The sequence below is a fragment of the Nothobranchius furzeri genome, chromosome 15 (assembly GCF_043380555.1).
Source record: "Nothobranchius furzeri strain GRZ-AD chromosome 15, NfurGRZ-RIMD1, whole genome shotgun sequence".
NCBI classification, from domain to species: domain Eukaryota; kingdom Metazoa; phylum Chordata; class Actinopteri; order Cyprinodontiformes; family Nothobranchiidae; genus Nothobranchius; species Nothobranchius furzeri.
This window is the reverse complement of record NC_091755.1, coordinates 38,087,392-38,100,973: the sequence shown is the minus strand read 5'-3', so window position 1 is coordinate 38,100,973 and position 13,582 is coordinate 38,087,392. Positions and strand designations below refer to the sequence as shown.

Genomic DNA, 13,582 nt, shown 5'->3' with positions numbered 1-13,582 from the left:
GCTGTAGAATTGAATTTAAATGAAAAAAAAAGAGAGATTCAACAGTAGGTTAAATTCCGTGTTCAAAAACATATTTGGCTGCAGAAATGTTGTGCATCAACTAATGTTCTAGTGACATTTTAGCATGAAAGTACGGTGGAATTGCCGAGCAGTGTTGGGAGTAATGCGGTACAAAAGTAATTAATTACTGTAATGCATTGCTTTTTGCTGTAATGTGGTAATGTAAGGCATTACAGGGAAAGAAAATGGTAATATTTACTCGGTACAATTGTCAGTAACGCGGTAATTACAATGCATTTTTAAACCCAGAATCAAGATGTGTTCCTTAAAAATTCAAATTGCGGGAAACCCGAAGAAAGATCCAGTATCTGCATATATGACGTCATTTATGGACTCAGCTTTGCGGACAGAGAGGACGCCGCGGTAACAGCTCAGCTGCAGCTGCACGCGGCCGCTGCAACATTCACAAAATCGCTCCACTAAAACAAAATAATTCACTCGCGATCGTTCATATCAGCGCATGTTCTCTGGCATTTTGTGCTTTTCTGACGTGCTTTGCCTCAGCTGAGTTCATAATCTGTGCCCCGGTGATTTCAACTCATTGCTGCTGGAGCGCCGCGCATGTGAAGATCCCTTTGGCTGATTAGTTAGAAAGTAGGAAGTCTAGGAAACAGTTTTTCTGGAAGACGGAGAAAACATGCAGCATGCAGGAAGGTTAGAGAGAGAAAGGGCCGGAAATTATTCAAATAAAATCAAGAAAACAAAATAAAGTGCTTGAAAAGAGAAAGAGTAGGTAGAATTATCCCCAATACACATTTTTTACCAGTGAAAAGCAATAATATATAAGCATTTAATATTTATACATGTGATAGAATCAGATCACCCCAGAAGTCAGTCCCACATCCAGGGCCGTATCAAGGCATTTGGGGACCAAGGCAAATATAGGCTTGGAGCCCCCACCACCTCACTCCCTGCTCAGTTAATATAAGATGGCAGCATGCTGAGAGTACAGATTGTTGTTGCTTTTATTTAATAAACAATCATTTTAAAGCACTGTTATTATATCTGACTGTTTTTAACAACAACCCTAGCTCAGACACCACATCACCTTCCACACATGTGTCATGAGCTCACTGAGCGTCACATTACCAGATTCATACTGAAGTTGTTTTGGTGAAAGTAACTTAAAGTAATGCAAAAGTAGTGTAATTCCTTACATTTTAAAATCAGTAATATTGTAATGTAATGAATTACTTTAAAATGAGGGTAACAAGTAATAAATAATGCATTACAGTTTTGAAGTAACTTGCCCAACACTGTTGCCGAGATACAAGCCATTAAAATTGGCCCCTAAAAAATTGGCAGCACGTCTCAGCCATCGTCTGACCGTGACCTCCACATATCAGAAAAAACAATATCGGTCGACCTCTTTTACAAACCTTGACGCGACTCTATAAACTCCTCATTGTGGCTGATTGTCAACGTCACAGCAGTGTCCTCGTCCTGCCCAGGTAACACACAGCAAGGCTACTCGATCAGATTCAAATACAAAAGTTCTCACCATGACACTTGTCCCTCTGCTAGTTTTCTAGCTCGCCTGGTTAACTGGTTCATCTGCTGATAACAGGTTAGCGTGTTAAAATAAGCTTCGGAACGGCTGGAAGAGTGTGACAGCTTGTGATTGTGTCCTGGTTGTGAGTGAAAACCGCCACCAAGCTTGGTGCATGACCATTGGCAGTTTAAAGGGCAATGCATTGAAAAAGGGACCTTCTTAATGTAGCAGTAAATTACTGTGATTACTCTGGCGGATATGATGGAGGGGTCTTACAGCTCATGGTGCTGAATCTCGGATTAGCAGGAACTGAAGCAGCCAGGTATTAAAGGCAAGAGAAGGCTTCCATCTCCTCAGTAATGCCGGGGATGATTACACCTATTCAGGCTCTGCATGGACCCGAACACAGATTATGGCTATTATGGAGATAATTGCGTTAAGTCATGTTTAAGGGCTATAAGCAAAAGTCTGGAGCTGATTCAGAAGTACCACAGGGATGTTCTGAGCCAGGGAGGTTACACCAGCTAGCGATTTAGTCCCCGAGACGTGTCAGTTCTTTTTTGTTTCTCTTGAAATTAAAGAAATATGAGAACCCTTTCTCTTTTTCCCGCTGCTTTTGCAAACTTCCTGCAGCGACAGGGCGGTTAGGCTGGGATTGTATTTTGTTTTGAATGATGTGTGGCTGTCTGAGCCGGAGGCTATTTCCCTGGGAATGAATCTGCTGGTCAGTCTATTGGCAGCTTGCTGGAACTGGATGACAGAGTGTTAGGTGTGATGTTTCAACAGGAGGGAGGTATGTAGTTTAGCTCGCCCAGTTTTCCACGCAGAACGAGCAAAAACGCTGCTGAAAGAGAACTAATGCTTTTCTAATTGAACCATCAGTGTTGACAATAATTAGGCCAAAGAACTTTGCGTGGACGTAGAATCTAAATTAAGCAGCTGTAGTTCGTTATGTGATCATTAGGAACGGCGTGATTATGAGCAGGGGAGTGGGCAGGACTTTTAGAGCCACATCCTATCTGCACAGTTTCTACAAAACAACATGGCAGAGTAAGATGTGCTTTCTAGTTAATGCTTGAAACCAGAAGTGTCTAAACCTTGCCCTTCATGGCCTCTATCCACCGAGTTTTAGTTGTTTTTCAGCTCCAACACAACTGATACGATATCCGAACTACCTATTCAGCAGGTCGTACGGCTCTAGAAGCCGACTACTCACTCAGGCGAAACATGCTGGTCCTCGAGGACCACGGTTAGGCACCGCTGATTTAAACACACGTGCTTACAGGGAAAACATTTCCAGTTTTAAAGGTACTGAAGTTTGGTCTACAGCTGCGTTTACATTAAGCCGGGCGTACACTGTGCGACTTTTTCACTTTTTCGAGCCGATTTTCCAGTCGTGCGAGAATCCACGACATCGGGGCGAGTTTTGCGCCGAGCGGTCGTGTAGTGTACAGGGGGTTACGAGAGGCGATTAACACCACGTGACCAGCTACCGATCAGCAGTCGTGAGGTCGCACGGACTTCTGGAGTGTTTAATATTTCGCTCGTCCCTCGTGAGGGTATCGCACTGTTGAAGCGGCGCTGCGAGCAGCTGCGACCCAAAACGTATCAGAACCGCTCACGGCGCATGCGCAATCCTGCATCAACGCCGCTCGCCCGCTATTTCCCTAATAACACACGCTGTTCGTTTTTGTTTCTACACGTTTTTTTACTCACAAAGATTGTCAAGAAAGCGTGTTTGTCGTGTTCATGTCAAATTAAACTGATCACAAAACACAGATTTACTTTCTTTATTTTGTTTTCCTCATCCAACCCCCATAAATCCCTGTGTGTCCTCCTGCAGCACTCCCGAAGGACAACAGGCAAAACAAGACAAAAAAGTCTGACGTGTTGTGTAAAAACTGCTATTTTTAGCATATTTTTAGGGCCAACGTGTTGCTACCAGACGTACAGTGTGAGCAGTCAGGTCGCATCCGAGAACTGGGTCGTACAGTGTGAGCACATGACTCGTGAGGTCTGCTCTGCGAGGAAGTCGTAGAGTTTGAGCTGAAGCTGAGTGCTACGAGTGAAAAAGTCGCACAGTGTACGCCCGGCTTTACCGGAACACCGGAGTGTATTCTGGGTCAGGGAAATTGACCAGGAGATGAGACATTCCAGCCCTCTCAGGACTTTCCACAGACGGAGCTCTGTGAGGAAACAAAGCCCTGTGAATTACGTCGTTGTGGGGAATTCCACCGGGTTTTCGGGAGTTGGGAGTTTAGTGATGGCAGTTTTAAAGCAGCGCAATCTTTGCTTTTTTGTTTTTTTGGGGTTTCCATTCTGTTTCACATGCAACTCTTCTAATTTTACTAACGCCGGTTGTTTTGAACGGCGTCTGCCAATGTCATTCCCCACTGAATTATAACCAATTAGCGTGAGTTAACCAAAAGTTCAGCTCAGCTACATCACTGGGCAATTCTGAGTACCTGCCCCTGTTCAGGTTCGCAGAAAGTTCCTGAAAATGGCCGCTCGGTTGGCCCGGTCAAGTGGAGACCCGCACATGTCGGGAAGTTACCGTAAATTAACCCTGAATTCCAGGTAATGGAAACACACTTGACACATCAGTCTGTTTACCTGCCTGCGTATCTCTACAAGTTTCTAACCCACGTTTTGTTTCAGGATTGCATACATGTGCAGGCATTCGGTGAAAAAAAACATGTAACTAAAAAAAAGCTTGACTTCTTCTCCATCAAACACAGATGATCTCCAGACACTGTACCTTAACGTAGGATGAATATGTACTTTTTTTAATCAAACATGAGACATAAACAGACTTTACATGCTTTAAAATGGGACACCTAATAGCAATAAAGTAGTTATGAAGCACTCTAAAGGTTTCATGAGTCCTAAATGTACCTAAATGTTCTTCTTCTGTAACTTAACGTTTTGCTGTTTATGCAAGACTGTGACGCTGCCATCTGGTGGGGTTCTGGGGAAATGGACACTTGGGGTCAGGGGGGTTAGGCAGCTGAAGATTCTGACTCACCACAGCCCTGTCACTTATTTTACAATAAACATGCCTACATTTATTGTGAATCTCTTTCAGACAATACTCCAGCTGCCTTTGTAATTGCTATCCTTCTACAGAAATCGCCCCACCAGGCGCACCATCCTCCCCTTATTCCTGCTTTTACGAGCCTCGCGTGTTAGAAGTTAATGGAACCTATTAAGCATTTTAATAAGCTCAGCAAGTCCCGAAGAAGGAAGTCAAATACAGCCTTTGTGCGGGGGCTGCGCTCACTCCCCCCTCCCTTAATAAGTCTCCTCTTGAATGTCGTGAGGGAGAGCACTTTGTTCTTCATCTCCTTTCCTTCTTCCCTTCTCTTCCTTCTCTCTGTTAATTGAGTTTCATTGATGAACATCAGGATTTCATTATCCCATGCAGTGTTTAAGGGGGCCCGGGCTCTGGTTTGCTAATGGTAGCGGGGGTGGATGGGGGGTTATTTTAGCGGCAAGTGAAACGACTTTCAATGAAACTAATGCCAAACACAATGCTGGTGCTCTTAATAATGCTGTACGCCGTTGCTCTGCATGGGCGGAAATCTCATTACAAAAATGCTGAGAAGAAAAATAAGACAAGATTGAAGAGTCTCAAGGTGATAGAAGCAATGTTCTGTGATTCCATTAAAAGGGCATTATACAGAAGATAAAGAGAGTGAGTGAAAAGTGGCAAAAGTTAAGACGAGGGAGATAATGGAGAATAGATCTTAATAGAAGAAGAATTTTCAGGATATATTGATGTCTGGCACAGTGGTTTGAGTGATAATTAACACAGATGGAGAAGCAAGTGGCGGCCAACACAAGAGGAGCAGGAGTTTTAGGACATGAAGAAAAAGCAAGGACATTTTTTTGATCAATTTTAAAGACAAACCCTGAACATTATGGAATGCTGTATAAATTCCACTTAGCACACCAAAGTGCGAGGTAATCAATAGCTTAGGTTTGTCTTTCAAGAAGCTTTTAGAGAAATTAAAGTATGTGCAATCTAAAACCCTTCGGCCATGAAGACAAAAAAATGAAGAAGCCTTAAAAATCTTTACGCACAAAGAAAACCGAGTTACCCAGAAAAGCACACGTCAGAGGAAATGGGTGCATGTGATTCAAGGAAGTTTGACTGACCAGGCGCGCATACAGGGTGGGGTGGGGGGGGTCTGGGGGGATCTGACACACCCCCCCCCCCCCCCCCCGATTCTGATCGACCCAGATCCGTCCCCCCCAACTAAGGCCAGAAAGAAAACAAAGTCAGAGGTTTAGCGCTTGAAGCTCCTTTTTCCAATTACATTGAATGTAGCATGACGTAAACAAACACCGACTCCAGAGGCACTAAAGTGGTTGCTGCTAGGATGCAGGATGAAGCGAAAAAGGCAAGCAACGATTACTGCGTATTTAAAAAAGACCAACAGTGTAAGTAGGCGGGACCGATCTATTGGTTATGATAAACTGTAGCTTAGCTCATAGCTGTTCATCTTGTTGGTGAACGTATATTTTTTTCTATTCTTAAGACTATTTACTCCTTCAGATCTAAAATCTAGTTGCTTCATTAATTACATGAAAAATCGACACCAAGGCGTTGCAAAAACGAGGTTTATGACAACTGACAGTGTGTGAGCCTGGAAGAGGTGCAGGTTGAACCAGGTCTTGTATCATGACTCACTGTTCTCCGTTAAAAGGCCTAACTCATTAGCTAGTACACACGCTTTTCCCTAGAGAAAAGTATCCAGTGACAGCTAAAGTGGGAAATAAGGAATGCTTTTTGCCACAACTCAGACACATCCAACACAGAACTCCCTTCAACCCAATGTAATATAAATGAGAGGAGGAGGAGGAGCGTTGCTTGACCCAAATAACCTTCCTGTGTTTTAGCACTCGTTTTTGTCATGTTAACCTTTTAAGTGCCAAAATCACAAAATTGCAACAAGCCTCATTGCTGAGTATAAAGAGCCACAGCTGCAAATATGATCCCTCATGAAGGTATTACTTCATACCAGAAGATAGTAGAGATGTGTATTTTCAATCTGAGCAACACTTATGGAGGTGTTTCTATTGAAAGTTTGGAGTTTATAGAGTTTGAAAACCATCTCCAACCAAGTTTGGGTGGGTGTAAGAAGGATGGTAAAAGCAGTGCTAATGGTGACAGACCTAGCGAGAATGTTAAAAAAATAAACGTAAATAGTGGCAGACATGGTGGAGACAGTAAATTAAACATGATTATTTCACATACTCCAGCCATATGGTCCAGACAAGAAACTTTCCTTGGATCGATTGATCCATTCAAGGGATAGTTGACTATGAAGCGGTAGAATCCCAAAAACCTGACAAATATGGCATGGCTGTCTTTAGGGTTAGGGTTAATCTAACTATAAAAGAATATTATTTATGTATGTATAAATTAAAAACATAAAACTATAGTGAAAATAGCAAAACATCATATAAAAATAAGAAGGGAACTCTTTAAAGTATGCAATCCGATACGGCAGCCTGATGACATCATAATATGCTATTTAGGTGAGTGAATTTTGGGTTTTACTATTCTCGTTTACAGTTTTCCTTTGTCTCTAGCCATGTCTAAACTACAACCTTTTGAAATAATTGGGTAAGGTTGTCAGTCACTCATTATCTGCCCCTCACTTGATAATTTTTGTGAGCGAGAGAGGGAACGTCTAAAGCTTAGTTTATGCTTGGACGCATTTACTTTCCGCTTGGTGATGCGGCTCGCGGATGCTTCACAGCTTGCAGCGTTTATGGTTCATGCGGCTTGTCTCTGCGGTGAGCCAATATTCTCCCAAACTCTAGGGGGCAGCATGGAGCTCTACGACATGCATCCAACACTACACCATAGTAGAAGTAAAAATTACTGTTGTTTACAACATGGCATTCCAGCATTTTTTAACAGCGTCCTCGTCTTTTCTGACAGTGCGAGCTATTTTTCTCCAAGAATTATTAACTACATGTTGATCACGTGATCTTTGAGAGCTGAATCGTACAAATGTCTTCATTTACGAACCTCTGCCATACTAGTTCTTGCCATTCCGCCATGTTTTTCCACGTCCGACCGTCCGCGTGGTTAGAAAATTTCCTAGGTGCGCGGTGCGGAAAGTTTGGTTCATGCGAAGGCACGGTGGAGGGGCGTGGTTGTTAAAATGACGCAACTTTTCCGCGTGGAGCCGCGTGGACCTAGACCAACCTTAATTCAGAGGCTTCCTGCAACAGCTAACATTGTGATTTGAAAGCACAACTTATCTTCTTTCAAAACCCACTGCAGAGCATCTTTCACAGGATAAGAACCACAATGTGCTCAGGGTCCCGTCAGTGGAGCTGCTCTACGGTTAGACCAAGGTCTTAGTTGTAACGGTATGTATTTCACTATCTACAATGTGTTTACTGAAACAAGGTAGAGTCCTGCAAACTCATTTAATATGCTACAAAAACACAGAGTGCCTAAGGACATTATATATTTGAATTTGGTCACAGAGCAGTAAATCTGTGTGTTTGTGAGTCTGCTGCTTGGCCTACCTATTGGCTTTTCTCCAAACCGGCAATAAAGACAGGAACAACAGCAAATAATCCATGTCAAATTGGTAATCCCTTGAATTCTTAACAAAAATTGGCAGTGAGATGTAAAAACTGGAGGACATTTACCCCTCCAGGCTGCCGTGGTGGGGACCTGAGGATTATGTACCGCTGTGCTCCTAATGAGATAGGATAATAAAAACTTAGAGGTGATGCTGGGCCCTGCTGGCTTGTGTAAAAACAGCTTTATCTTGGTTGTTTCATGCTATGTTGCTCTCTCTCACCCCTCTGCCTTCATACCATGCTTTATGTCTGGCAGGTATTTGCCCAGAGAAATTATTGTGGGTTTTTCAGATGACGACACCGTGGAAACGTTGACATTAGAATGAAGGTGTTGTTGGATGTATAGCAGCTACCTGCTGTCACTGTCTCAGCTTGTTAGTCATGTAAACATAATCAAAATCAATCCAAGCTGTCAGACATCCAAGCAGGACCCCGCTTTGCACATATGTGTTTGAGCAAACTGTTGTTTGTGTCTTTTCTGCATTTACAGAGTGCCAGTGTGTCCTCGTCGTCCTCGTTTAAAATTTTAATATATCATCCTAGACTCCTGTAGCGTCACGAAGGAACTGTTTTCCACCTAAAGGTCATTTCCCTTCTCTCATCATGAAGAACTAATCTCTTTGAGATATTGCTCAAGGCCTTTGATGCCTCTGCATCTAAACTGTTTTAACTAGCTATTTGCCTCCCCTACAGCTCAAGAGAAGACCAAGAAGAACTCTTTTGGAAATCAGAAGAACTCTATTAAATAATAATTAAATAACATCTGTTAGTCCTAATGATAATGTGAGCCCAATGTAAATCAATCTGTCAAATGACAATGTTAATTACTTGAATTATAATACTGTGATCAGTAGTTTTGTATAAGAATTAACTTGGTACAGAAGCACTAGACACTCCTATCACACGTAATGTTAAAATCGCATGACACATTCCTTTTTTCTCCAATCAGAGCTTTCCTTTCCTCCAATCAGAGGCATTCAAAGACTAGTGTGTCGTAACGTACGCTGTTTCATCGGCTCCGGTACCAAAAGGGGGTCCGAGGACCTGGCATTCTGGATCTAAAACGGAGATCTCCGTCAAGGGTATGTAGAGCAGCAATATGGCGTCTGAATGTGGTTTTCAAAACTCCGACTGTAGTTTAGAGCAAACCCTTCGCTCCCACACAGAACCAATGCTTCTCCGAAAACGAGAGTTCTGATAACAACATTCCACATCACACCATCCATCTTGCCTCATTCACACCTAGATCCATTCATCACACAGAGCGTTTAGAGTTAGTTAGCCTTATTTAAATTGTTTAGAAATAAATCTTCTTCAACTTTAAAACTTGGCTCTCTCTCTTGACTCTGGGTTAATACGAAGTGTTACCTAATCCCTGCAATAAAAAGTTCCGATCTTCTGTTTAAAGTAATATTCAAAGATACATCAAATTGATTTCATATTTTCTATGGAATCTCACCTTTTATGGTTCATTACATAAGACGTAACTAACGAATCGTTACACTCCAGTGGAAAACAATATAGGCTGGCTGCACAACGAGAGAGAAAGTTGTACCCGATCTGAATGTTTTATGATGAGCCTGAGCCTGGAGCGTAAGTGAAACTGGCATCAAGCAAGAGCCAGAGAACGCAGAGGGTTCAGATGTTTCTTCTGATGTGACTGTGCTACGTCATTTATCTTAGCAAAGCGTAGATGGCAGATGTACAATAGTGCTTATTAAAAGCCTTTTTTCTACAAAGTTTCTCCTCAGGAGAATCAGAATGCATTAACATACAAACAGGTAAGGAACACAAAGCTTTGAATTAATCCTCATCTATCTGTCAATAATCATCAACGTCTTCCTGCAGCTTTGCACTTATTCTCGTGATTTTAAATGAGGACGGTGGTTTTAGCATCTGCATAACTAACCCCATGGGAGACGAGAAGCGCGCTAATCCTGTGCGTTCACTGTTGCCTAAAATAAACATCAGAACGTTATATAAAGCAAGCGGTGTTACTGAAGGATTAAAGCACTTCTCATTAAGATGCTCTATGATATTAAACAGACTTTGTTTGTTTGTGTTACTTAATGTTAATTCTTTTCTTTCTAGAACAATTTCAAAGTCAAAATGATAACATAAAACTACATTGTCTTTGTTCATTGGATAGTGCCTTTGAGGCTGATGTTTACCATAAATCTACATGAAGTGTAATGAAAATCCAGCTGAATCAGTGAATTGTCGTCTTCTTACCTGCGCAGGAGTAGCTTGGGGTGGTTTTTGCTCTCCAGGTTGCGGTCTATCAGGTCTGACAGCAGGTGTTTCAGGACATCGGTGGCATACTCCAGTCGCCCCTGCAGAGCTGTCATGATGAGCGAGGCCACATTGCCGCGGTCCCTCATGGAGAAAGAACGCTGCATCTCCAGTGTCCGTATGAATGTGAGCAGGAACACTTTGTTGTTGATGAGCTGACCAAACAGTTTCAGGGCCTTCTCCACGTTCTGCTGGCCATTGCCCGAAACCTGAATACATGAAGATGAATGCGTGCTGAAACTGAATGATACCCAGCATAGTGAGTCATTTTCAACCTTTACTGTGACCTTGGCCCACATAAAATAAAGATTTTTCCAAAGGCACTGAACTCCTCGCTCATGTTTCACTTCAGGGAGACAGAGGCTCACACTCATGACGCTTAACTGAGAAGAGCCTAATCAATTATTGACCAGGGGTCTACCAAAAAGCAGTGTGGTCAAAATTAGCCCTTTCGCTTTCAAGTCAAATAGACAATCCCGGCACTAAAACAAAACTTTCACTTTCAACACTTTATTGTAGTTTGGTTTTGGGGGTTTCTGGTATAACATTAGCTGTGTTTCCACTATAAGAATTATGGGGAATTTCTTGGGAGGGGGAAATTGACTAGAAGTTACGTTGGCTTGGTCCTCTCAGCTGTTGTGTCTCCAGGCTAAATCAACCCTTTTAAGACTCCGCTGAAACGTAGGCGTATCGAGACTGCTTTGGCAGTGAGTGATGTCACTGAAAAGGTGTCTAGGAAAATTATTTACCAGAGGTGTGACCAAGTCACTGCTTTGCAAGTCACAAGTCTTTCCAGTCAAGTCTTGAGTCAAGTCCAAGTCAAAGGCAACCAAGTCCAAGTTGAGTCCAAAGTCAATGATGCAGAAGTTCAAGTCAAGTCCAAGTCCTTAACTTTGAATTTTCAGGTCATAACCAAGTTATCGGTCCAACTTCAATTTAATGACAATAAATAATAAATAAATATAATAAATAAATTCCAGAATTAAAGCTTCTTAAAGCTTCATTTATTTGCTCAAACAAGCAGAAAGTGCAACTGAAACTGATGATAAACAAAGTGCTGCTAAAGTTAGCAGTAGAAGATCAAACCCAGAACCAAGAATGATTCATAATTTCTGTTCATGTCGTGCCACTTTTATGCTAAAATGTCAAATATGCTCAAGTCATCATCAAGTCAACAGATGCAAGTCGATTCAAGTCGCAAGTCATTGGCATTCAAGTCCGAGTCAAGTCGTAAGTCTTTATAGAGTTTATCAAGTCAAGTCAGATGCCATTAAAATAATGACTCGAGTCCAAGTCATGTGACTCGAGTCCACACCTCTGTCATTTACATCAAAACTTTTATTCTGTCGAAGTACGCTATAATTTAATCGGTTTGAGGTAACAGAAGAGCTGCTGTGTGAAGTAAAATGTGGCATTCACTGAACATAAGAAACATCATTTGTTACAGCACTCTGTGAGACAACAATGCACCATGAATTATGGCATTGTGGGGGTGGGTGGGGGGTGGGTGGACTGGGGGTGGCCGTCACATTTCCCTGCATTAGCTTCCTACTGAGGTATAACCAATAACCACGAGTTAACCACAAGTCCCGCCCTGTGACCTTACCAGGGGTCTCACTTATCAAACATTGCGTAGAATCCTTACTAAAACCGTACTTAAGCTCAGCAAAAAAAAAAAAAAAGTACTTACGCCAAGTAGGTTTGTGATCTATCAAACCTGGAGTACACACAGCTGCACGCAATCTCCGCTTCATAAATCAGAGACTAATGAGAAAGGTTCTCAGCTGTTTCTGAGTCACATCCCACCCTCACCACGCCCACTTTCTGCCAAGAATAGTCAATGCAAAGTGACTTGTGGATCTCATGCATATACATAAGCCGGCTGTTGCAGCGCTCCACAATTAAGATTGCGACCGCAGATCAAGGAAGCGCAATTTCACAAGCAGAAGTTGAGGTACTTGTGGGTGAGGTGGAGAAATGAAAGGAAGTGCTTTTGCAAAACAAATAAGAGAAAATCCACGGAGTGGCACAGCGTTGCTGAAGCCGTCAATGTTGTGAGTTCTTCAGAGAGATCTGTGGCGGATATAAAAAAATGGTCCAATCGGGATTCGATCCCCAGACTCCCAGGTGAGAGTCATGCATGCTAACCAGTCAGCCAAACAGAGATCTCCCTTGTCTAAGTAGCCAGGGTGCATGATCAATCGGGTCACACGATCAATCGGGTCACAGTGACAGGACACACACTGTCACAGACGCATGACATTCTGTCTCAATCTGTCCCCCTGCTGATATTCTGCATTCCGTATTCTGCGCTTCAGGTTGTGTGTGTGTGTGTGTGTGTGTGTGTGTGTGTGTATGCGTGTGTGTGCGTGTGGGGGCTCTTGTTCTGTGTGCGCACGAAGCAGTACAAGTGATAATGCTGCAGGATTTCATAATTGTATCTTTCTCAGCAGCAGCACTGCAGGTGCTCTCCACGTCCAAAATGTGCGCAAGCCAGGTCCTTAGTCAACTTAAAGTTCCGCACATTTTTCTGCTAAGTTTTCCTTTATAAATCCCAAAGTTTACGTGGAAAGTTGCTCACGCAGTTTTCCAACCCCGTTTTGTGCATAAGCAAGCTTCACAAATGAGGTCCCTGGCCATTTCCCAGTGCCTACCCTTTATTATGGGACTCCATTGTTTCCTGATATGGCTCAGAAAATGGTCCGGTTGTGCCAGCCCGGTAAAATGGAGACACGCGCTTGTCGCAAAGTTCCAGGAAACTTACCCTGAAGTATTAATAGTGGAAACGACCTTTTGTCCCAGATAATGCCATGGTTATTTCATGTTTTGAGCACCATCGATGTAAGAAGTTAATTACATCTGACTTTTAACTTACTGTGCCTGCTTTATTTCAACAACCAAGCATCTAGTCACCCATTTGTGAAACTATGTAAACTGTCTAGAAGAAACGAGAAAAAAATACACCATTGCTGTGTTTACTAAGACAATTATTTAAAATCCGTTTTTCCCCATCATCACATTTTCCATTTATTTATCATAATTTATAAAGACAGCCCCGAGCAAATCACAGTATTGGGGTTAGTGTCTTTATTTACTAGTAATCCGACCACATTAAGCCCCAAACTC

General features: G+C 42.5%; 1 protein-coding gene across 2 annotated transcripts in view; it reads right to left on the bottom strand.

Moving 5' to 3' along the window:
• The window catches only part of plxna2 (plexin A2), a 305,307-nt gene that overhangs the window by 31,780 nt on the left and 259,945 nt on the right, over positions 1 to 13,582 (bottom strand). For both annotated transcript variants that reach the window (XM_015967086.3, XM_070544789.1), the window contains exon 22: positions 10,397 to 10,665. In XM_015967086.3, coding sequence (XP_015822572.3) covers positions 10,397 to 10,665 — 269 coding nt within the window. The remainder of the gene's footprint in view (positions 1 to 10,396; positions 10,666 to 13,582) is intronic.